A 22,285-nucleotide genomic window follows, 5' to 3' on the forward strand; every position below is an offset into this window, starting at 1 on the left:
ACCCTCATCCCTGCCATGTACTTTATTTATAAATATGAATTCTACCACCTGAATTCATTTCTTTTCACAAGTATTCTATGGGTACCTTTGTTTCAGAATGGGTTTTTGAGCAGTTTATTAAGCAAACCACGATAATACAGAATAAGCAAGGTAACTAAGACAGAAAACATGAAGACAGGTAAAGTAAAAAGAAACTATAAGTGATATTTGGACACCAAATGACAACAGTGAGGCCCAGAACACTTCCTAGAGATGGGCTACAAATTTGGCTCTGAGTTTTGTCAATGGACACAAACAGGGAAAAGTTTTGGTTAAATTATTTACATGGTCTTTAGTATATGCCTAATAAATCAGGATCTCAGCAAGGGGGACCTGGAAGTTGTTATCTTAAAAGATACCCAGGTGGTTTTAAGCACATTTTTCTGTGAACCATTGGCAGAACTACAAAAACCTGATGTTCTGAAAAAACAAAAAAATACCTGGTACTTGAAAAATTTATATCCCATGAATTCCAAAATATATATTTATCCATATTTTAAATATTCAGGAGTGATAATATCAATATTATTAGATGGTGAACTTCTTTATCAAATTTATTTTCCTTCAGACTTTGGAGATTAGGACAAACATCTTTCATAGTAGATGATCTCTAGGGAAGAGAGGATATTAATAGAAGGAGAAAGGGAAAGATAAAAAGAAATGGTATGAATACATATAATATTTTGGTCACATTATAGTTTTTCCTTAAGACATAATAGTTACATAATGAAAGCAAAACTATTGTGTTGTGATACCTACTTAGTCAACTCTGTCATTGACTTGCAGAAGCTGCCAAAAACAATGACATAACTTAAGCTTTTAAAGGGTAAAACAAATTAACAATATGTGTATTATAAAACAGGAAAACAATTTGAAGGAGAAGTTGATATTTCAGAAAAATTCAATCATAAAATGCAAAAGCAAATTAGTTTGACACTTTTGTTTTCTCTCATTTCAGATTTTTTACCATTCATGAAAAATCTTTTTTGCAACCCAATTTACATGCTTTTTATACTAGTAAGTGTGATACAGTTTAATGCATTTGTTAGTATGATGATCTTCATGCCTAAATATCTGGAACAGCAATATGGAAAATCAACTTCCGAAGCAGTCTTTCTAATTGGTATGTTTCTTTTTCTCTGCATTAGTAGCCCACTCTTCCCCCCACCCCCCCACCCCATAAAATGGTAAACAGAGTGATGATGATGGGTCTAGGAAACTCCTAAATTAAGATCATTTAGGATACTTCTGTCTTTGGTACATTTCTTCCTTCTGTTCTCCAATGAAATCAACAAAGGGTCGGTAGGAAGAGAAAGCCTGGCCTTCTTCCCTGTTCTGCTCTTTCTCCAGTCAGAACGCAAATTCAAAATATTTGTGGGAATCTTGAGGAATGCACAAATTAGATACAATTTTCAGATAGGGAATCCATTAATGAAAAAAAGGAAGACAGTTAATTTATTAGGAGTCAATGTTTTAGTATCAGATTTTACTCTTGGCTCCTAGTCATGAATTCTATGTTCCCCCTGCTCCCCCTGGTGGTTTGAGGTGTTTCTCCAGCCCACATGGTCCCGTCCCCACCCGCTGCCTCCCACACAAATCTTAGGTTTCTCTAGGGATCTTTGCAGTTTTGGAAGTGAATTTCCTAGATTATCTCCATCCACATCACCTACAGTATTTGTTAATAATTCAGATACCTGGTGCCCACCTTAGGCATACTAAATCGGAGTTTCCGATGTAGGACTCTAGAATCGATTTTTAACAAGTTCTCCCAAGGATATGATTCAGTCAGCAGAGCCAGGCAAGGAATAATGGAACCTAAGGCTGTATCTTCCTTTTTCTTCTTTTTTCCTTTTTGGAGGAAGGAGTTGGGTAGGAAGAGTACTGGTCAGTAGCAGCAGTAGCAGCAAGATGTGAAATGTAAATACACTTGACAATCACAGGCTCAAAATACCTTAAAGTGAGTCAAATTCTTAATAACCAAAGGGGGAATAAACAACAGAAAAATTATATGAATCATATATTAAATGAAATAAATTACTGGTGAACTTTGACTTGTCACTCCCACCTGAATTCTAAGAAACAATATATAGATCATGGTCTCTGCCTACAAGACATTTACAGCCTACTGCAATTAATTAAATGAATGATAATAACAGTCTTCAAAATGGCCTTTGACACTGGGGGACATTTAAAAATCTCTCTGTATATAATACGTAATTAAGTAGGGATAAAATTCAGTCAGCCATCTTTACTGTGAATTGGACCTAAACGGCTTCTTATGGAAGACATATTAATTAAAAGTAAAATCATATTTGTTCCTTTGCTAAATCACATTGTAAATAAGATTTTTCTTGCATTTATAGGTATTTATAACTTGCCTCCAATATGCTTTGGATATTTATTTGGTGGTTTAATTATGAAAAAGTTCAAGATTACTGTCAAACAAGCTGCCCACATAGCATTTTGGTTATCTTTTATTGATTATCTTCTCTACTTTTTGTGTTTTTTAATGATCTGTGATAATTCTTCAGTTGCTGGATTAACCGCCTCTTACAAAGGGTATGTTTTTTACTAAAGAATGTTATACATTTTGAGGAGTTAATAACATTTTCTACATTGGTTACCGATGACCAGATCATTTGTTAATTGGAGTTAATGGCAGTAATCCATTGTCTTTCATCTTTCCTTCATTCGTTAATTATACCTATGCATTCAGGCTCCAGGTTTATTAAAGAGGTTGGGAACATATCATAAGGTTGGCAAGTTTATGACTGTGTGTGTGTGTGTGTGTGTGTGTGTGTGTGTCTTTGTGGTATCCTAGTAGATATCAAAAAAAACTACCTATAGTTTTAGATTGCATTAGGGAATGTTATCCAAGTATTTTATACTCCCATAAATAGGTAAAATTAAGAGTTGACTATAGAGTCTCAGTGGCCTTTTACATGTTTCCACAATAAGCTTAAATTTAGCATAACTGAATCCTGATATAAGATGCATTAATGCACATGTAAATTCTTAGATTTTATTTGTATAGTTATATCTCACTATTGAATAGTTTTAAATATACGTATTTTGAGAGTTACCTGGGTCTAGAGGAAGGTTGGGTGTGCTAGAGGCTGTGCTCCCTGGTCGAGCAGGCTCGCTGTCCACATTGTCTCCTTGCATGAGGCTGTAGGACATGCTGTGTGGTTAGGTGGGGTCACTGGCTAGGTTTCCTGACTGAACAAGGCTGCAGATTGTGTTCAGCCATTGGGTGGGACTAAAGGCTGGGCTCTGCTACTGGACAGTGTTGCAAGCTTGGCTCCCCATTCCAGGAGTATTGAAGACTAGGCTCTGAGGCTGTGCTGGGTTATTTGGTTATGTGGAGCCAGAGGCCATATTTCATAGTAGAGCAGGGCTCCAAGCTTGGCTCCCTGCCTTAGTGAGGCTGTAGGATGGGCTTGATGGCTATCCAGGTTCCCTGGCCGGGCTTCCTGCATGGGTGGTTATCAAGATGGCAACATTGGTTGCTCCTGATTTCAGTTCCTGATACATTTTTATAACAGAAGAATATATCGGTTTACACATGTAGTTATGTGTCTGCAGCTAAATGCATTATCTATATAATACTTTGAACTTATAGATTTTGATCGTAAAATGAGCCCTTGAAATTGCTTTTATAAGATGTGATCTCTCTTGTTACTTTCCACCATATGCATCAACCACAGGGATTAGGTCAGTTTATTTCTGAACTCCAGCAACACCTGGAAAAATATCTTCCATATGGTAAGCATTCAATTAATATTTGTTGATTGGCTGTTTGTTTATCTGAACTAAAGCATCGAAAAAGTGGTCGAAGCCTGACTTTTATGCCAGATCTGTAGTCCCTGGGTTACACATCGATGATTGGAAGATATCTGTTTTCTATTTTGAGGAGGAGAGAAATTTAACTGTGGACTGAAATGGTGGGGGGAGGAAGAGAAGGTGCTCTGACAGTTTTTCAATATTCATGGCATTATTTTAAATCATTTCAGAGTGCAACAAGATTCACATGTTGGAAATGTCATCCTTGCTGACTGCAATATGGACTGTAACTGTCAAACTAATATATGGGACCCCGTGTGTGGAAGCAATGGGTTGTCATATATGTCAGCTTGTCTAGCTGGTTGTGAGACATTTGTTGGAACAGGACTAAAAATGGTAACACAACCTATTGGCTTTTTTTTTTATTTTTTAACAGAAATATTGTTTTATGAACTGCTTAGGCACTTTCCAACTTGAACTGGGCCCACATTTGATAAAAATACAACTAAAGTTTTTTTTAAAAGCCAAATTAATTTTTTGTGGGAAAAAACCTTATTTTTTATAGGCTCACTTGACTTACCTTTTATTTCCTAGATCTTATCTTAAACCTTTGTAGTGTCTGGGCACTGATATTTAATTTCAGAGCAGTTGACATTATTACTTAGATAATTTTTAAAAAAATAATCTGGACTGAAAAATGGTGATCAAAGTAAAGTATAGATTTTAATTCTCATTAAAGCCTGGAAACATATAAGAATTTAAAAAGGATTAATTTTAGTCTGGTTTTTTTTTTTTCAATAAACTGTACTATTTGAAGCAAAGCTTTATTTATCCTAAGTATCTAAATATTTCAAATGAACATTCTGGAAGAAATTTTGTCATACTTAGTATTGTAACAAAGCAGTTCACATTTTTAAAAAGGATGACTTCAGGACAGCTGCAGTATTGCAGATTTACTCCATAAACAGTGTTTGGCAGAAGTAACGCCTGCTTGAGGGTGGTTGGTAGAGTTAATAATATAGGTATAATAATTTATAGTTTTAATTTGAACATTTCACCTAAAATGTCATATGGTGTGCTTGAGTGTGATATTGTTATGTTAAGAATTATATGCTGATGATTTTGTAATAAAAGATTTTGTAATAAAAAAGGGATGTTATTTGTGCCTGATCCTGTAAAGACAAATACAGTTTTTCTGAGACCACCTTTCTATATTTTGTTTTTTGTTATGATCCTGAGAGATACCACAAAGGAGATGAGAAAAAAGGAAATAAATTGTCTCCATCTTGATCCAACTGGTGATGTAGAAAATATTTGAGATTTGTGTTTAAAATTTTCTTTCCTAAATAGGATAATATATTATTCTTTGTCAGGTGTTCCAAAACTGTAGCTGCATTCAGACCTTAGGAAATTCATCTGCAGTCCTTGGGCTGTGTGACAGAGGACATGACTGTTCCATGATGCTCCAGTACTTTTTAATCTTGTCATCGGTCAGCAGTTTCATTTATTCTTTATCTGCCATTCCTGGGTATATGGTTCTCCTGAGGTACACAAATTATTTTTTTATTTAGTTTCCTTTCTAGTCATTTGTTAAGGTAACTTGTTAAGGAAGCTAGTTGGAGACTATAGTATCTAAGAATTCAGTACTCTATCATTCATTAAGAGTTTGCATTTAGCATTATTGAGTTTCACGAAACTTTACAGGTAGCACTATAGTGTTCATCTGCTGGCTTTTCTCTTTGTTTCTTCCTGATTACTTAGAGTTGATTTAATGAGAGTCTCATTGTTTAACACAAAAAGACACATTTATATTTTAAGGGTAACCATACCAGATGGTCATTTTGGGAGGTGGAGGGTGGTTGCCAGCAATCATACCCTATGGTCCAACCTATAAAGACGCGAAGTAAAGCTGTTGGACTCCCCTGTTCCACCAGTTACTGTCTACAGGGCCTTAGGCAGGTCCCTGGACCTTTCTGAGGTACACCTTTTTTAAAAATAAGAAGTGGGCATAATAATAAATGCTCAACTCTTTTACTAGGCTATTGCAAGACACAAATGATGAAAGGCTAACTACAAATAAGAAATTACAGATGTAGGATTCGAACTTTGGGATATTGTCCCTGTGTGCTTTCAATTACAGTATTCTTCATGCCTAATAAACAATTCTAATCATGTTTAATAAACAAAGTTTGCATTTATTTCTCTTTATCTTTTATTGGAGCTCATAAGCATAATTAAATTAGTTATAACTCTCAGTTTCATAGTAAATTATTGGCATAAATTGGAGTAAGGTTTCTCTCTTGCTTTATTTTCCTTTATTTTTATCATTTTTATTTCATTCTCCACTTCCTCTAACCATAAGTACCCACAAACCAAAATTAATTTATTAGTTATTAGTGTGTTATATGACTTCCATCTATATGGAAACTTTTTTTTTTTTTAGATTTTACATAATTATTTTTAGAGAAAAGGAGGGAGAAAGAGAGTGAGAGAAACATCAATGTGTGGTTGCCTCTCATGTACTACCTACTGGGGGCCTGGCCTGCAACCCAGGCATGTGCCCTGACTGGGAATCAAACCAACTGACCCTTTGGTTCTCAGGCCAGTGCTCAATCCATTGAGCCACACCAGCCAGGGCATAAATATGGAAAATTTTTATAGGTTTCTTTTTATTATTGTTATTTCATTTTTATGTTAAGAGAACATAATCTGAAAGATGTGGAGTTTTGAGGAGGAATATTGAGATTTTCTTTGGTGCCCAACATATGGTTAATTTTTTAGTGTTTTATGTGTATCTTCTGCATTTTGGGTATAGAGTTTCCATATCTCTTGAAGTAAATATTTGTGTTATCTAAATTGTGTAAATTTATAATTGTTTTTTGTAAATCTAGAATTGTTTATTGTCTGCTTAACCCATCAGTATTTCAGAGATGTGTGTTAAAATCTCCAAAAAGTTTCTGATGTAATTCTCCTTATAATTGTCATTTTAAAATTCATATATTTAGAGGCTATATTGTAGGATGCAGATATGCCTGTGATCACTGTACTTCTGTTACTACCAGCACACAATTTTATCGTTTCATCATTTATTTTAAGGAATTTTATTGTTTCTTATTAAAATTGTAGTTCTAGGTTTTTTTTAACTTTCCTTTTATATAATTTTCCTTCCCTTTAATTTTAATCTTCAATTTATATTTTTACTTCATAAAACAGTTTGCTAGATTTGATTTTGTAGTCTGAGACTGGTGAGTTTAACCTACTTACATTTATTGTAATTATTGTGATAGGGCTCTTTTTTATCATTTTATTTCATATATTTTATTTATTTGACTTTTTCTTTGCTTCTTTTTTTATTGTTTTCCATTGTACATATTGGATTTTCTTCTTCTGTTTTGAAAGTTATAGCTTTCCAATGGTTAACCTGATTATTGAAATTCTTCACTGTTTCTTTTTCTCTCATCAGTTTCAAAACTTCTCAGTGTTAAGACAAGTACTTAATCATGCTCTCAGCTCTCTTTATGTCTCTATTCCTCAATCTCTTGCCAACATTATGATATAGAGTTTAATGCCTGGATTTTATTCATTAATTCATTTATTTTTTTTAGGTGTATCAAGCCTGAAGAGAAGAGTCTTGGTGTGGGAGTACATACATTTTCCACAAGAGCATTTGGTAAAAGTAGTTATTTTTTTCCCTAACATTGTATCAGACCATTATTAAATGCTAAGTAAATGCAATCACTCTCTCAGAATAACAGTCTAGCAAATATCCCTCCTTCTTTAAACAGCACTCTGTAATTAGTATGAGAATGGAGTACAAGAAATAGAGAACTTCCCTCTTTTACTTAAAAAAGTCCTATCTGACCTTAATTCTACTTTTCAACTATTGGGTTTGAAAATCAGAGTAACAGAAAATGCTGTGTTAAAATAAAATGTACACATGATTGGTCCAAAACATTAGAGAAAAAAATATAATAATTAATTCAAAGTTTTTCTTTTTCAATAGGTTTTATGCTGCATTTGTCCATAAAATTACTTATCCTTCACAATCTAGAAACTTTAAGAGTCAAAGTAATTTCTAATTTCTAAAAATAAAATTTAAAGTATTAAAGTTATGTTTTGTTAAACTTGTTGGTTTTACAAATAGAGGAAATTGAAACACTTCCAAACAAAACACTGTTTCTTAATTTTTACCTTGTTGACGGGTTTTTCTCTCTCCTTTTAATTGTAGCTGGAATCCCTGCCCCTATGTATTTTGGGGCTTTACTGGACTCCACATGTTTACACTGGCCAACTTTTAAATGTGGTGAGTCAGGGGCATGCAGGATATATGATTCTACCACCTTCAGGTAAAGATAATTTTTTTAGACTTGTTTTCTTAGCATAAACTGCATAAAATGGCACCATTCATGTCTAATATTTTCTTTGTCAAGTGACTAGTCAACTTTTTTGCTTTGTTTCCAGAATAGATATTGATACTGTATCTCCATTTTTATTTATATATAGAATTTTTATTTCCTCAGTATTTTCAAAGTACTTGGTAAATAAGGCATGGATGATTTCCTTAACCTAGCCTTTCAAAATGTTTGTTAAGTTGGTTGTAGTCAATACATGATTGAAGGTAATGGTTGTACATAAACCACCTATTTAAATTACATGATTCTCTAAAGCAACTCTTTTCACCTCATGGCACACATAAACTAATTACTAAAATTCTGCAACAAAAATATATAACAAAAACAGATATAATTTTTATTCATTCACACCAGACAGCTATTGTTGTGTAGCTGCTGTCATATTTTTATTTGACAATCTAAGGGAAAATCTAATTGTCTAAATAGTCAGGTATTGCATGTCTTAAAAACTCTTGTGGCACAGCAGCGTGCCTGCCATGGCACACTGGTGGAAAATCGCTACTCTCAAGTATCCTCATTTCATCCTCTGTCATTTTAGTATCTTACTAGCTTGAATCCTTACTTCCTTGCACCACCTACCTCTGATCTGCAAAATGACACTCGTCTCTCCTTAAATTTCACTGACACATTATTCTTCATGCCTCATAAAGGCTTATTTTTTTCTTAATATAGATATGATTTTGAACAAAACACATTATAATATAGACCTGTCTTTGAAAAAAATTCTTCCACTGTTAATCTTTCTACTTTGAGTTCTTCCTCAATGGGTAACTGAATGTGGTTTAATTTTGTATTGTTCCGAATGAGGCAGTAAGGAAAGCCATTTACTAAAAAACAGTTTAGTTTTGTTTAAAACATTCTAAGATCTTATCTTGATCAGAAAAAGGACCATCAAGGAGTTTACTGTCAAGAACTATGCAGAGAACAGACAGCCTGAGATTCCTGTTTTCTTCAGTTCCCCGTTGTCCTGCGGTGCCCAAGGGTTAAGTGAAGGCAGGTCCAGCCACATGCTGTGCAGGCAATGGATTTGCATCGCAGTTGAACGACACCGAGGATTACTAGTACGGGTTGTCTTCATCCTGCTACTTGGAATCCTGGAGATAGTAGCCCTTAATTAAGTACTATTTCAGAAAAAATAATTGTATAATTGGTACCATCCTCTGTCAGTCGAATTAATTAGGATGGCCGATAAAGTATACTCATGAGAAAATTCACTGTAAACTAATATAGCATAGAAACAAGAGGTAGATATTGTTGGTAGGGAATTCTCCATGGTTCCCTTGCATTTCTGTGTAGCTTGTTAGCACAGGCTTTTGTTCTGGACTACATTTTCAAGGATGTTTGAACAGTACCTGACCTTGGAAGATGAATAGATAGTGTTTCCTGATGCAGCAGAGTGTCCGGGATGATAAAGATAAAAATTTCCTCCGGGGGCTAACATTGGCAGATTTGCTTACAACCCATTTAAAAGTTTGGGATTTCCTAAACTCGAGATTCCTTAGCTCTGACCTAAATCCACTGTGTGTACAACATTCACCTGGGTCTCCTTCTGTGTCACCCCTTTGGGACTTGGGGATTAAGGATAACCAAACTGGACATTAAGTTTGTCAGTAAAAAAGTCCTTTGTCTCTGACCATGAAGTCTTGTATCTTCTGCCAACATCTGTGCAACTGTGGCAAACTTGTCATTTAGCTTGAAATCCAGGTAAAATCTAAAATTCTTTTATAGTTTTTAAGAACAGCAATGCTGATTAATTTAAAATTTTGCCAAAATTAAAATGACCACTTACACTTATTCCCATTAATAGAAAGAGAAAACATTAAGAAAAATTCAATGTAGTGAGAAATAGGAAAATAAAAACACAGAAAATGAATTAAAAAATAAGCTTAAATATACCAGGTTTCACAATAAATGTATCCAAACTTGCTTTTAAAATGATAATGACTTTCATATTAGAGTCTACAAAATTCTAGCTGTATGTCTAGTTGTAAGAGACAGACTAAATACTATAATGCAAAGAAAGGTTGAAAACAAAGGTCTGAGAAGACATTCCAGGCAAATATTGAATCAAGCTTCTATAGTTATATTAATGACTATGAAACAAAATAGAATTTAAAGTAAAAAGGATTAATAAAGAAGATACTAGTTTATAATAAAATAAACACTTTACCAAGAATATGTAATAGTTATGAGCCCATATAAATCTATATCAACAAAGCCTCAAATATATAAAACAAAAATTTAAAAATTACAATAAAAAATCAACAGAGTGGAAAATTTCAACACACTTGTCCAACAAGTGAATGTAACGTATAGACAAGAAATTAGTGGGGATACAGAGTATTTGGACCACCAAATAACCTAACAGTTATCTTATAGACATATAGCAATTTTTAACCCAATGATCAGAATATATATTTCTTTTTAAATCTATAATAAACATAATTGATTAGGTACTATGCCACAAAGAAATTTTTTAAAAAAATTCCAAGTATTGACACCTTATAGCCTCTGTTTTCTGTGCCCTGTGCAATGGAAGGAGAAATCTATGATAAAAAAAATTGCCAAACACCACATGTTTGGAATTACTCATGGATGAAAAAATAAATTACGATAAAATAATTTTTTTTTGGAGCTCTATGTCAATGAAAACCCTGAATAAGAAAACTTATGGAATGAAAACTAAATCAGTACTCAAAAGTGTATTTAGAACTTTAAATATATATATTTAAAAGATTGAATGTCAATGAACTCAAAATTAAAAAAAGAAAAAAACAAAGTAAGAACAACCTGATAGGTGACTGAATAAGTTACATATTGATGTAATTCTTATCTCAGATAGGAACGATAGATACAATACATTTTTACAATTCCAACAGGACATATCTAGATTCAAAGACAAAATAAATATCATCCTAGACATCCTGTTTTGCTGAATGAGAACTTGAACAGAAACATAAATGGAGTAAACACAGCTGAGTTCAAAGGCTGAGTGTGAAGGCCCTAAGCCTAGAAACAAGCAATGGTTTCTGGGAGATCAACTTCTGAAGGAAAAATAAAATACTTCTTAAGAGTTAGGAGACTAGATCCAGAGTCAATGCTTTAATCCAAGTAGTGAGGTAAACCTACCACTGGGGATTGGACTTGAACTAGGTTGAATAGTGTTCCTCAAAATTTCGTGTCCACCTATAAACTCAGAATATTTTATTTGGATATAGGGTCTTTGCAAATGGAATTAGCTAAATTAAGACGAGGTCATAGTGGATTAGAATGGTCCTAAATCCAATCACTGGTGTCCTTTTAAGAAGAGAAAAGGAGACAGTGACACAGACACATAGGGAGAATGTCATGTGACGACAGAGGAAGCGATTGTGATGATGCATCTACAAACCAAAGAATGCTAAGCGTTTCTGGCAGCTAGTCTCAGCCAGAAAGAGTGGAGGAAGGATTCTCTCCCAGAACCTTCCAAGGAAGCACGACACTGCCAACACCTTGATTTCAGACTTCTAGCCTCCAGAATTGTGAGAGGATAAATTTTTTTGTTTGTTTTGCTATAAGCCATCAAGTTTGTGATGTTTTGTTACAGCAGCCCAAGGAAACTAATGTAAACCTCAGTATAAAAGAGTTAAAAAACAAACAAACAACCTTTTGCAGGTCATTGCTGTGTTATTAAGGAGGGCATAATACATAGATACACCCAAGAACTAAAGCAAGGTATGTGCTCCCTCTGTGAGTATTCCCAGTATCACTATGAAAAATCACCCTTATAAGAACTAGGTTGGCCTAAAAATTTGGGAACTGGAAAAAACAAAGACAAATTTATTAGATTTGTTTCAAAGAAACAGAGCAAGAAAACCAAAACAAACAACCACCACCAACAAAATATTCCAAAGGAGCTTGTAAACTAAAAATTTAAAACACTTGAATAAATCCAATATTAAAAAAATAAGCATGTAAATTACCAATTGAAATATGACCTCATTCCAGATTAAACTTAAGAGTATGACAAAAGTTTTAAAATAAGTATGTTTGACCAGCTCAATAAGTTTAAAAATAGGATGGCATTTACTATCCATTAAAAGTGAATAAGAAATGATGAAAAAACTAGAAAAATGAGAATATCAAAAAGACTTAGAAATATTAGAGATTAAATGTATAGCATCGAGATAATAAAGAGAATCCTAAATATGTAATACATTTAAAATGAGAGTTGATGAATTGGAAGAGAGTACAGAAGAATTTATCTAAGATGTGAGTTAATGATTGGAACCGATTAAACGAAAGTTAACTACAACTAAGTAATGTTAAAGATCAATGAACAAAGTATATATTTCAGGAAATTTCTAAAAAAGAGATTGAAGGAAATAGCAGCAGTAAATCAAAGAATTAATGACTTAAAATTTCCTAGATTTTAAAAAAGACATAAAATTTCAGATCAAAAGTGCATTTCAAATGCCTAGTAGAATAAATGTAAATAGATCTATCAGAGTAAAATTACAAACCATCAAGGTAAAAAAGAAAAGAACAACATAAAAGTTACCCATGCAAATAAACATGCAATTTATAAGAAATAAAAATTGGACCATAGCTAATAGATTATCAGCAACAATTGTTCCTAATATCTTTATGATCTTTCTTGCTTTTGGTTGGGGTCGACATTAAATACCAGAGAGCAAGAAATGGGAGAATGTGGCTGTATATATAATTCAAAATTTTACTTACAATAGAAGATATATGGACAATGAAAAGAATGATGGAACTTAACTTGGGAGTATAGGAACTTTCATGCACTACTGATAGTAAATAAAAACCATGAAGAGAACTATTAGGCAATATTTATAAATTTGCATACTCCATATTCTAATTCTTTTTAGAGAAACTCTTGCTCACATGCACAAGGAAACATGTAAAAGGAAGTTTATTGCAGTAATGTAGATATTAGAAAAATTTAAGCAATAAAAGGGTCTAATAAGAACTAGAATAATTAATGTGGTATGTTGTTACAATGGAATGCGGTGCAACAGTTCAAAAGTAAAGTGCAACTACACGTATAAACATAGTTTAAAAATGGTGAGCTAATATAGGAATTTTCAGAATAAAACATACATTATTTTGCCAAATTTTTAAAATGTAAAAACATGTAAAATAATTGTGTATTTCATGAATATATAACAATCCTTTATAAACTATTAAAATAAACTAGCAACAAAATCCATAAAGTTTAACATAATGAAATATCTGGGATGCGTTAGAAGGCAATAGGATCATAGCGGGTACACAGGGGACTTAAATGCATTAGCATTTTCTTCTGAATTGACTTGAAATAAAAGTAGCAAAATTTAGTTATTTAAAAAATCTGGGTGGTAAAAAAAAATGTTTATTTTCTTATGTGTTCTTGAAATGTTTCATGAAAGAAAATTTTAGAAGTAGAAAGATGAAAATAAAAAACAGAAATTAATAGACTACACATCATAATTGTAACCCAGAAATTATGTTTTAGAAAAGTTTAAATACAATAACGACAATTATATGGAAAGACAAAGAGGTGAAACAAATAAACACTTATGAATAAAAAAAGGGAATATAAGTACAGTTACTTATATATTTTAGATATAACAATTTGGAAACATATTAAATGAGTTTTTTAAAAATTTATATTACCAAAATGTTACTATAAATATGTAAAAAAAAGTGAACACTTTTATAGCTATTTAAACTGAATTAAAAAAATTCCCATCACTAGAAGCACCAAGTCCTAAGGATCTTAAGGCAAGTTTTACAAATTTTCAGGGAACTGATAATAATCAATGGTGTTTTTTGTGGAAGATTCTTATTAAATACTGGAATAAAAGTTCAATCACTCTCAACATTAAATTTAAGTTTGAAGGTCTAGTCAATGTAAAATAAAATAAAAATAACAAAAGATTAGAAAAGAAAAAAAATTTATTTTTCTGGATGAAAAATTCTAAAGGAAACCATTTTAATAAACAATAAGCAAGTTTCACAAAGTTGCTTATATATGATCAACATCCAAGATAATTAGTTGCTGTTTTTTTTTCTTCTTTTAATTTTTATTGTTCAAACACAATTGTCTCCATATTCCTGCCACCGCTTTCCCCTGCCCCATCCACCCCCACCTCCCACCTTCGATCCTTCCCCAGTTTGGCTTTGTCCGCAGGTCCTTCATACACGCTCCTTGATTTGACCCTCCCCCTTCTTTTCTCTGTTACCCTCCTCCCTCCTTCCCTCTCCTTACTGTTGGTTTGTTTTTCCTTTCAATGCTGCTGGTTTTATTTTTCTTGCTTGTTTGTTTTGTTGATTAGATTCCACTTATAGGTAAAATCGTATGGTATTTGTCTTTCGCCCCCTGGCTTATTTTGCTTAGCATAATGCTCTCCACTTCCATCTATGCTGTCACAAAGGGTAGTAGCTCTTTCTTTCTTTGTGCTGCGTAGTATTCCGTTGTGTAAATGTACCATAGTTTTTTGATCCTCTCATTTATTGTTGGGCACTAAGGTTGCTTCTAGCCCTCGGCTATTATAAACTGTGCTGCTATGAACACTGAGGTGCACAGGTTCTTTTGAATTGGCGTTTTGGTATTTTTAGGGTATAATCCCTGTAGTGGAATTGCTGGGTCAAAAGGCAGTTCCATTTTTAGTTTTTTGAGGAAATTCCAAACTGTTTTCCGCAGTGGCTGCACCAGTCTGCATTCCCACCAACGGTGCATTAGGGTTCCCTTTTCTCCACAACCTACCCAGCACTTGTTTTTTGATCTGTTTATGATGGCCATTCTGACCAGTGTGAAGTGGTGTCTCATTGTGGTTTTGATCTGCATTTCTCTGATGGCTAGTGATGCCAAGCATGCTTTCACATTCACTGGGCCCTGTGTATGTCCTCCTTGGAGAAGTGTCTTTTCAGGTCCTTTGCCCCTTTTTTAATTGGATTGTTTGTCTTCTTGGAGTGGAGTCGTGTGAGTTCTTTACGTATTTTGGAGATCAAACCCTTGTCCAAGGTGTCTTTGGCAAATATATTTTCCCATACACTTGGTTCCTTTTTCATTTTGCTGATGTTTTCTTTAACCATGCAGAAGCTTCTTATTTTGAAGAAGTCCCATTTGTTTATTCTTTCCTTTATGTCCCTTGCTCTAGTGGAAATACTGGTGAAAACATTGCTTTGTGGAATATCGAGAGATACCTATGTTCTCCTCTAGGACTTTTATGGTGCTGCGACTTATATTTAAGTCTTTTATTCATCTTGAGTTTATTTTTGTATATGGTGTAAGTTGGTGGTTGAATTTCAATTTTTTGCATGTAGCTGTCCAGCTCTCCCAACACCATTTGTTGCAGAGGCTATTTTTACTCCATTTTATGCTTCTGTCCCCTTTGTCGAATATTAATTGACAATAGAGACATGGGTTTATTTCTGGGCCCTCTATTCTGTTCTGTTGATCTATGTGTCTGGTCTTATAACAGTACCAGACTGTTTTGATTACAGTGGCCTTGCAATATAGTTTGCTATCCTTCCTACTTTGTTCTTCTTTCTCAAAATTGCTGCAGCTATTTGGGGTCATTTATGGTTCCATGTAAATTTTTGAAATGTTTGTTCTATATCTGTGAAATACGTGGCTTGTATTTTAAGAGGGATTGTGTTGAATCTATAAATTGCTTTGCGTGGTATGGACATTTTGATGATGTTAATCCTTCCAACCCATGAACACAGAATATGCTTCCACTTCTGTGCATCTTTCTTAGTTTATTTCTTCAGTGTTGTGTAGTTTTCTGAGTACAGGTCTTTTACCTCCTTGGTTAAGTTTATCCCTAGGTACTTTATTTTTCTTGTTGCTATAGCAAATGGGATTTTTTCCCTGATTTCTGATTGCAGTATTTTATTGCTGGTATACAAAAATGCCTTCGATTTCCGGATATTGACTTTGTATCCCGCTGTTTTGCCAAATTCACTTAATAGGTGAGTCATTTTTAAGTGGAGTCTGTGGGGTTTTCTATGTATATTATCATGTCATCTGCAAACAGTGACAGTTTTACTTCCTTCTTTCCAATTTGGATGGCTTTTATTTGTTTTTGTTGTCTAATCACTGTGGCTAGGACTTCCAATACTATGTTGAATAAAAGTGGTGAAAGCAGACAACTTTGTCTTATTTCCTATCTTAGTGATAAAGCTTTTAGTTTTTGACTATTGAGTATGAGGTTGGCTGTAGGTTTTCCATATATGGCCTTTATTTTGTTGAGGTATGCACCCTTCACTCCCACTTTGCTGAGCACTTTTATCATAAATGGATGCTGTACATTACTAAATGCTTTTTCCACATCTATTGATATGATCATGTGATTTTTTCTTTTTGTTTGTGTGATGTATTACATTTATTGATTTGTGAATATTGAATTTCCTTGCATCCCTGGGATGAATCCCAGTCAATCATGGTGGATGATCTTTTTAATGTATCCCTGGATGTGGTTTGTCAATACTTTGTTGAGGATTTTAGTATCTTTGTTTGTCAGTGATAATGACCTGTAGTTGTCTTTCTTTGTTGTATCTTTATCTGGTTTTGGGATTAGGCTGATGCTGGCCTCATAAAAAGAGTTTTGGGGTGTTCCCTCTTCTTGGACTTTTTGGAATAGTCTGAGGAGAACAGGGGTTCACTCTTCCTTAAATGTTTTGTAAAATTCTCCTGTGAAACTATCAGGTTCAGGGCTTTTGTGTGCCAGGAGTTTTTTGATTACTTCTTCAATTTCGCCAGCTGCTATCAGTCTGTTCAGGCTTTCTCCTTCTTCTTCATTCAGTGTTGGAAGGTTATATTTTTCTAGAAATTTGTTCATTTCACCCAGGTTTTCAAATTTCTAGGCATATAATTGTTCATAGTAATTTCTTACAATCCTTTTTAGTTCTGTGGTATCAATAGTTATTCCTCCTCTTTCATTTCTGATATTATTTATTTGGGCCCTCTTCCTATTTTTCTTGATGAGTCTGCTTAAAGTCTTGTTGATTTTGTTTATATTTTCAAAGAACCAGCTCCCGGATTTGTTGATCCTTTGAATTGTTCTTTTAGTTTCTCTGTCATTCAATTCTGTTCTCATCTTGATTATTTCCTTCCTTCTACACCTCTGGGCTTTGTTGTTATTTTTCCAGTTCTTGAGGCTGTAGGGTTAGGTCATTTATTTGAAATGTCCCTATCTTTTGTAGGTAGGCCTGTATTGCTATGAACTTCCCTCTCTCAACTGCCTTCTCTGTGTCCCACAGGTTTTGGACTGCTCTGTGTTCATTTTCATTTGTTTCCAGACACTTTTTGATTTCTTCTTTGATCTCATGATTGACCCATTCATTGTTTAATAGCATGCCATTCAGTCTTCATGAATAAATGCTTTTGAGTTTTTCCTTGAGGTTGGTTTCTAGTTTCAAGCCCTTGTGGTCTGAGAAAATGCTTGTTATGATTTTGATTTTCTTTAATGTGTTGAGGCTTGTTTTGTATCCTATCATGTGGTGTATCTTTGAAACTGTTCCATGTGCATTTGAAAAGAATGTATATTTTGCTTATTTGGGATGAAAGGTGTTATATTTATTAGTTAATACCATTTGTTCTAATGTGTCATTCAGCTCCTCAATATCCTTCTTGGTATTTTGTTTGGAAGATATATTCATTATTGACAGTGGGGTGTTAAAATCCCCTACTATCATTGTGTTGCTGTCTATATCTTTCTTGAGGTCCTCCAAGATATTCCTTATATATTTGGGTGCTTCTATGTTGGGTGCTTATAAGTTTTCAAAGTTTATGTCTTCTTGATGGATTCTTCCTTTGAGTAGTATGAAGTGTCCTTCTGGATCTCTTTTGATGGCCTTTGTTTTGAAATCTATTTTGTCTGATGTAAGTATTGTACCCTGGCATTTTTTTCTTGTCCATTTGCTTGGAATATTTGTTTCCATCCCTTTCCTTTCAGTCTGTGTAGGTCTTTGTTCTGAGGTGGGGCTCTTGTAGGCAGCATATGCGCGGGTCATGTTTTCTTACCCATTCAGCTACCCTGTGTCTTTGGATTGGAGCATTTAATCCACTTACATTTAAAGTTATTATTGATAGGTACTTATTCATTTTTTCCCTTTGTATCTGTGTTCCTCTCTTTGTCACTCTTTTTCTTCATCTTCTTCAAGCCGTCCCTTTAGCATATCTTGCAGTGCTGGTTTGGTGGAGGTGTATTCTTTTAGCCTTCTTCTGTCTGGGAAGCTCTTTATTGTGCCTTCCATTTTAATGGAGAACCTTGCTGGGTAGAGCAGTCTTGGTTGCAAGCCTTTGCTTTCCCTTCTGGCTTGTAATGCTTTAGTTGAGAAGTCAGCTGCTAGCCATATCGAGGCCCCCTTATATGTTACTACCTGTTTCTCCCTTGCTGCCTTTAAGATTCTCTTTTTGTCTTTGATATTTGTCATTTTAATGATGATGTGTCTTGGAGTGGGCCTCATTGGGTTCCTCTTGAATGGGATCCTCTGTGCCTCCTGGACACTGTGGCTTTTTCTCTCCTCCAATTAAGGAAGTTTTCCATCATTACTATTTTAAACAGGTTTTCTATCTCTTGCTCCTCTTCTTTCTGGTATCCTTATTATTGGGATATTGTTACATTTCAGGTTGTCCTGCATTTGCCTAAATGCCTCTTCATTCTTTTTTAATCTTTTTTCATCTTATTGCTCTTTCTTGGAGCTTTATTACCTTGTCTTTCAGGTCACTGAACTGATCCTCTGCTTCATCTAGCCTGCTTTGGATTCCTTCTACTGTGTTCTTTGCTGCAGGGATTGTATTCTTCATTCATTGTATTCTCTTGCCTCTTGTTTTGGTTTCTATGTTCTTTTTCATGCTGATATAGTTTGCAGTAAGTTCCTTGTAGTTTCCCTGTAGTTTTTGGTCCTTCTGTCTGAGCTCACTGAGCTCATTGAACTTCCTTAGAACCATTGTTTTGAACTCAATATCTGATAGTTTACTTACCCCTATTTCGTTTCATTTTCTTTCTGAGGATTCCTCCTTTCCCTTCAATTGGTGGTGGAGGTGCGGGGGAGGGTGTTTCTTTCTCTTTCCATTATTTGTGAGACTCCTCTTTTTAGCTTCTGCTTCTTAAATTGATCTGTCTTGACTTCCTGACTTTGTGGTGTGAACTTCGATGGTAGGAAACCGCTGCTTTTTCTTTCTGGATCTGCCTCTGATGATGTCAGATGTTGACCCTGTCTGGCCGTAGGCAATCTATTCAAGACTACCAGGAATCTGCTGTCTGTGGCTCTTTCCTTCAGTTGTTAATCTAGCAGCTGCTGTTCTTATGGGAATAAAATATTAATAATTAAAGATATGCAAAACTAGTTTGTATTCACCATGCTGTTGATGTAAGATTTAATATGTTTTAACATTTTTCTTTTATAGATACATCTATATTGGATTACCAATAGCACTAAGAGGATTAAGTTTTATTCCTGCCATTTTGATCCTAATTATTTTGAGGAAATATCATCTACCTGGTGAAAATGCCTCTTTAGGATCTGTGCCTGGAGAGGCAAAGGTTGCAGGGAAAGAAAATGAATGCCAAGAAATGGACCAAATTTCCAAAGTTTTGGATAATGATGAATTGAAAACTAAACTGTAGTGCCTTATTATATCATGTTTCCCAGTGTTGGAGTACACACTATAACTTGTTTTTGAAATCAATAGAAGTACTGTAACTAACTTTTTCTTGTCTTTAAGAACCTCAAAAAAAGATTTTTTTACACAAGATGAAAAAATGTTCACTGATGGCATTTCTGATACATTAATAGCACTTGAGATTTTTTTCCTCAAATGGACAATTTTAACAACCCTCCAAACAGGAGGTTAACGCCAGCTTTATTTTTATCTTAAAACAGCGATTTCTCTTTTAACTTATGTTCATAAGAGTATATTTCTGACATCTCCTTTTCCAAATGATTCTAAAAATTTCCAGTTATGAAAATCTATTTAATTCCATTAAATTTCTGCTTTGATATTGAGGCTATTTAGAGACTTAAATTCTTATCCTACTTATGTGAATATTAAGTATTTTATTCATATTATCACTTCCGAGTTCAAGAAGCCTATGTCTTTTTGTTTTATTTAGAAATTGTTCTTTAACTCCTCCTATTCATTCCATACGTGACTGTCTGAAAATAGATTGCTCATCAGTGTGCCATCACATGCTTTCAGTTTGTTCCCTGCTTTATGAGTCATGCCATGTATTTGTTCTTTTGGTTCAGAGTACTGCCAAACTCAATCAGGTTATTAAAATTCATGTAGCAAAGATGGCTGGGATATTTTTTCAGCAATTCAAACCAGGTGACTCTCTCTTTAAAACAAGTGTCTAAGCCAGAGAATGAAAGGGTAATATTATAGAAACGCTGGTCCTTCAAGGCTGCTTGTAGTGAAGATATTGTCAATGGAATACTTTGCCAGATTCAGGAGGTCTCCTTGGGACATTGTTTATGACACTCACAGTGTCCTAAGTTAATACACAAACACTAATTCTCCATAAAACATATTATTTATTTTTTAATTTTACGTGGAAAAGCATTTAATGTGTGTATGAGGTTTTTTGTTTAATTGTTATTCAAGTAAGGCTGTCTCCATTTTCCCCCCACCACTGTCCCCTGTCCTGCAAGAAAATCCATAAGCCGTTTTAGAGAATGAAGCTTTTTAAAAGTAGTTTCTCTTATGGAACTGAAGTTAATAAAATTTAAGGTACACAGTTGAAACTAAATCTGCTTTATAAAACAAACAAACAAAAAACTGAATCTACTCACAGTATTATTTTATAACTTACAGATACAATAAAAGAGCCTTATAGAAAATGCAGAGTTTTGGGTCCAAGAGAGTAGAATGAAGAGCCATGTTTGCCTATTCCTTTATCTCCCTCCTTATTCTTTATCCAATTGAAATTATAGTCAATATATAAAATGATATAAATCCCTAATGGTGAGGAAAATGCAGAAAGGAAGACTAGGAGAAGTGAGTGTCAATATATTATGATTACTTATGTAGAATACAAAGGGAGCGAGACAGAACAGACTGAAAGAAGCTGTCATCCAGGATGTACCTAGAAGGAGCCTGGGACATAGGTTGGAGTCTCTGGTTGCAAGTTCAAAAACTACAAACTGGTAGCCGTACAGAATATAGGCCAGTTACTTGAAGGACTGTAAACACATATTTTTCAGACCAACATGATTTACCGAACAACTGGATGTGCCATATTTAAAAAAAAAAAAAAGCAACTCAGATGAGAAAGACTGAGTAGAAAAGGTGTTGGGGGAAGAATTAAGAGTTAATTTTTGGACTTGTGAAGTTTGAGACTTCATCTCTGTGTATATTAAAAATAAATGTGATTCAATACTGGGACAATGTTAAAACATGAGAGAGGACCTGAAACCATTGAAAATGAAGAGCACGCCTCAGGGCAGGCATGACTGCAGCAGTGAGGCCCTGTGTCGTGTTATGGCCCCATCACATTAAATTCGGAGTCGCTTTTTCTGGGGGTGAGGAAGTGCGGAAAGTGGTCTGGACAGTAAAAGAGGAGCAAGGACTCACAAATAAATATCCAGAGTTGTGAGAAAAAGTAAACAGGTACCACATAAAAAAATATTGGGGTCAGCAGTGTCCTCAGAAGAAACCCAGATTTTTGTTAGGGTGCAATGGTAAAGAGGAGGCTCATTTATGATTTTGAGAATATAGATGGTTTTGATGATGCAGGACTCTAAGTTCCTGAGGACAAAGTGAAAGAGAGCAAAGTTAGGAAATGGAGTCTGAGAGGAAAAGGTAGATGAGTGGAGGTGTATGGAAATCAGACATGAAAGTGAGAAGAAAGGGAACAAGAGATAACTTGGAATTCTGAAGCTTTGGAGTGACTGACATAATCAGTTCTGACAGATTTCAAGGAAGATAGTGTTGGTGAGATCAAAATTAGGAGGGGTCATTACTAGGCTCCTCTATGACCCTTGTTACAGAAGCAAACTAGAGAAGCAGAATCTTACTTGAGTATCAGTGTCTCCCTCTTGACTTCTATTGA

General features: G+C 34.4%; 1 protein-coding gene across 10 annotated transcripts in view; it reads left to right on the top strand.

Moving 5' to 3' along the window:
• The window catches only part of SLCO1A2 (solute carrier organic anion transporter family member 1A2), an 81,151-nt gene extending 60,481 nt beyond the window's left edge, over window positions 1-20,670 (top strand). For 7 of the 10 annotated variants that reach the window (XM_054591365.1, XM_054591360.1, XM_054591364.1 and 4 more), the window contains 7 exons: window positions 998-1,162; window positions 2,403-2,598; window positions 4,053-4,218; window positions 5,196-5,368; window positions 7,428-7,492; window positions 8,051-8,168; window positions 19,642-20,670. In XM_054591365.1, the coding sequence (XP_054447340.1) occupies window positions 998-1,162; window positions 2,403-2,598; window positions 4,053-4,218; window positions 5,196-5,368; window positions 7,428-7,492; window positions 8,051-8,168; window positions 19,642-19,861 (1,103 nt within the window). In that variant the 3' untranslated portion in view covers window positions 19,862-20,670. Of the gene's footprint in view, window positions 1-997; window positions 1,163-2,402; window positions 2,599-4,052; window positions 4,219-5,195; window positions 5,369-7,427; window positions 7,493-8,050; window positions 8,173-11,888; window positions 11,934-19,641 lie in introns of those variants that run through there. The other 3 variants (XM_054591368.1, XM_054591369.1, XM_054591370.1) reach the window with 3 other exon arrangements.
• Window positions 20,671-22,285: the final 1,615 nt, after the last annotated feature.

This window comes from Pteronotus mesoamericanus, unplaced genomic scaffold, assembly GCF_021234165.1.
Source record: "Pteronotus mesoamericanus isolate MK-2021 breed Mesoamerican mustached bat unplaced genomic scaffold, CSHL_Meso_final scaffold_21, whole genome shotgun sequence".
Taxonomy (NCBI): Eukaryota; Metazoa; Chordata; class Mammalia; order Chiroptera; family Mormoopidae; genus Pteronotus; species Pteronotus mesoamericanus.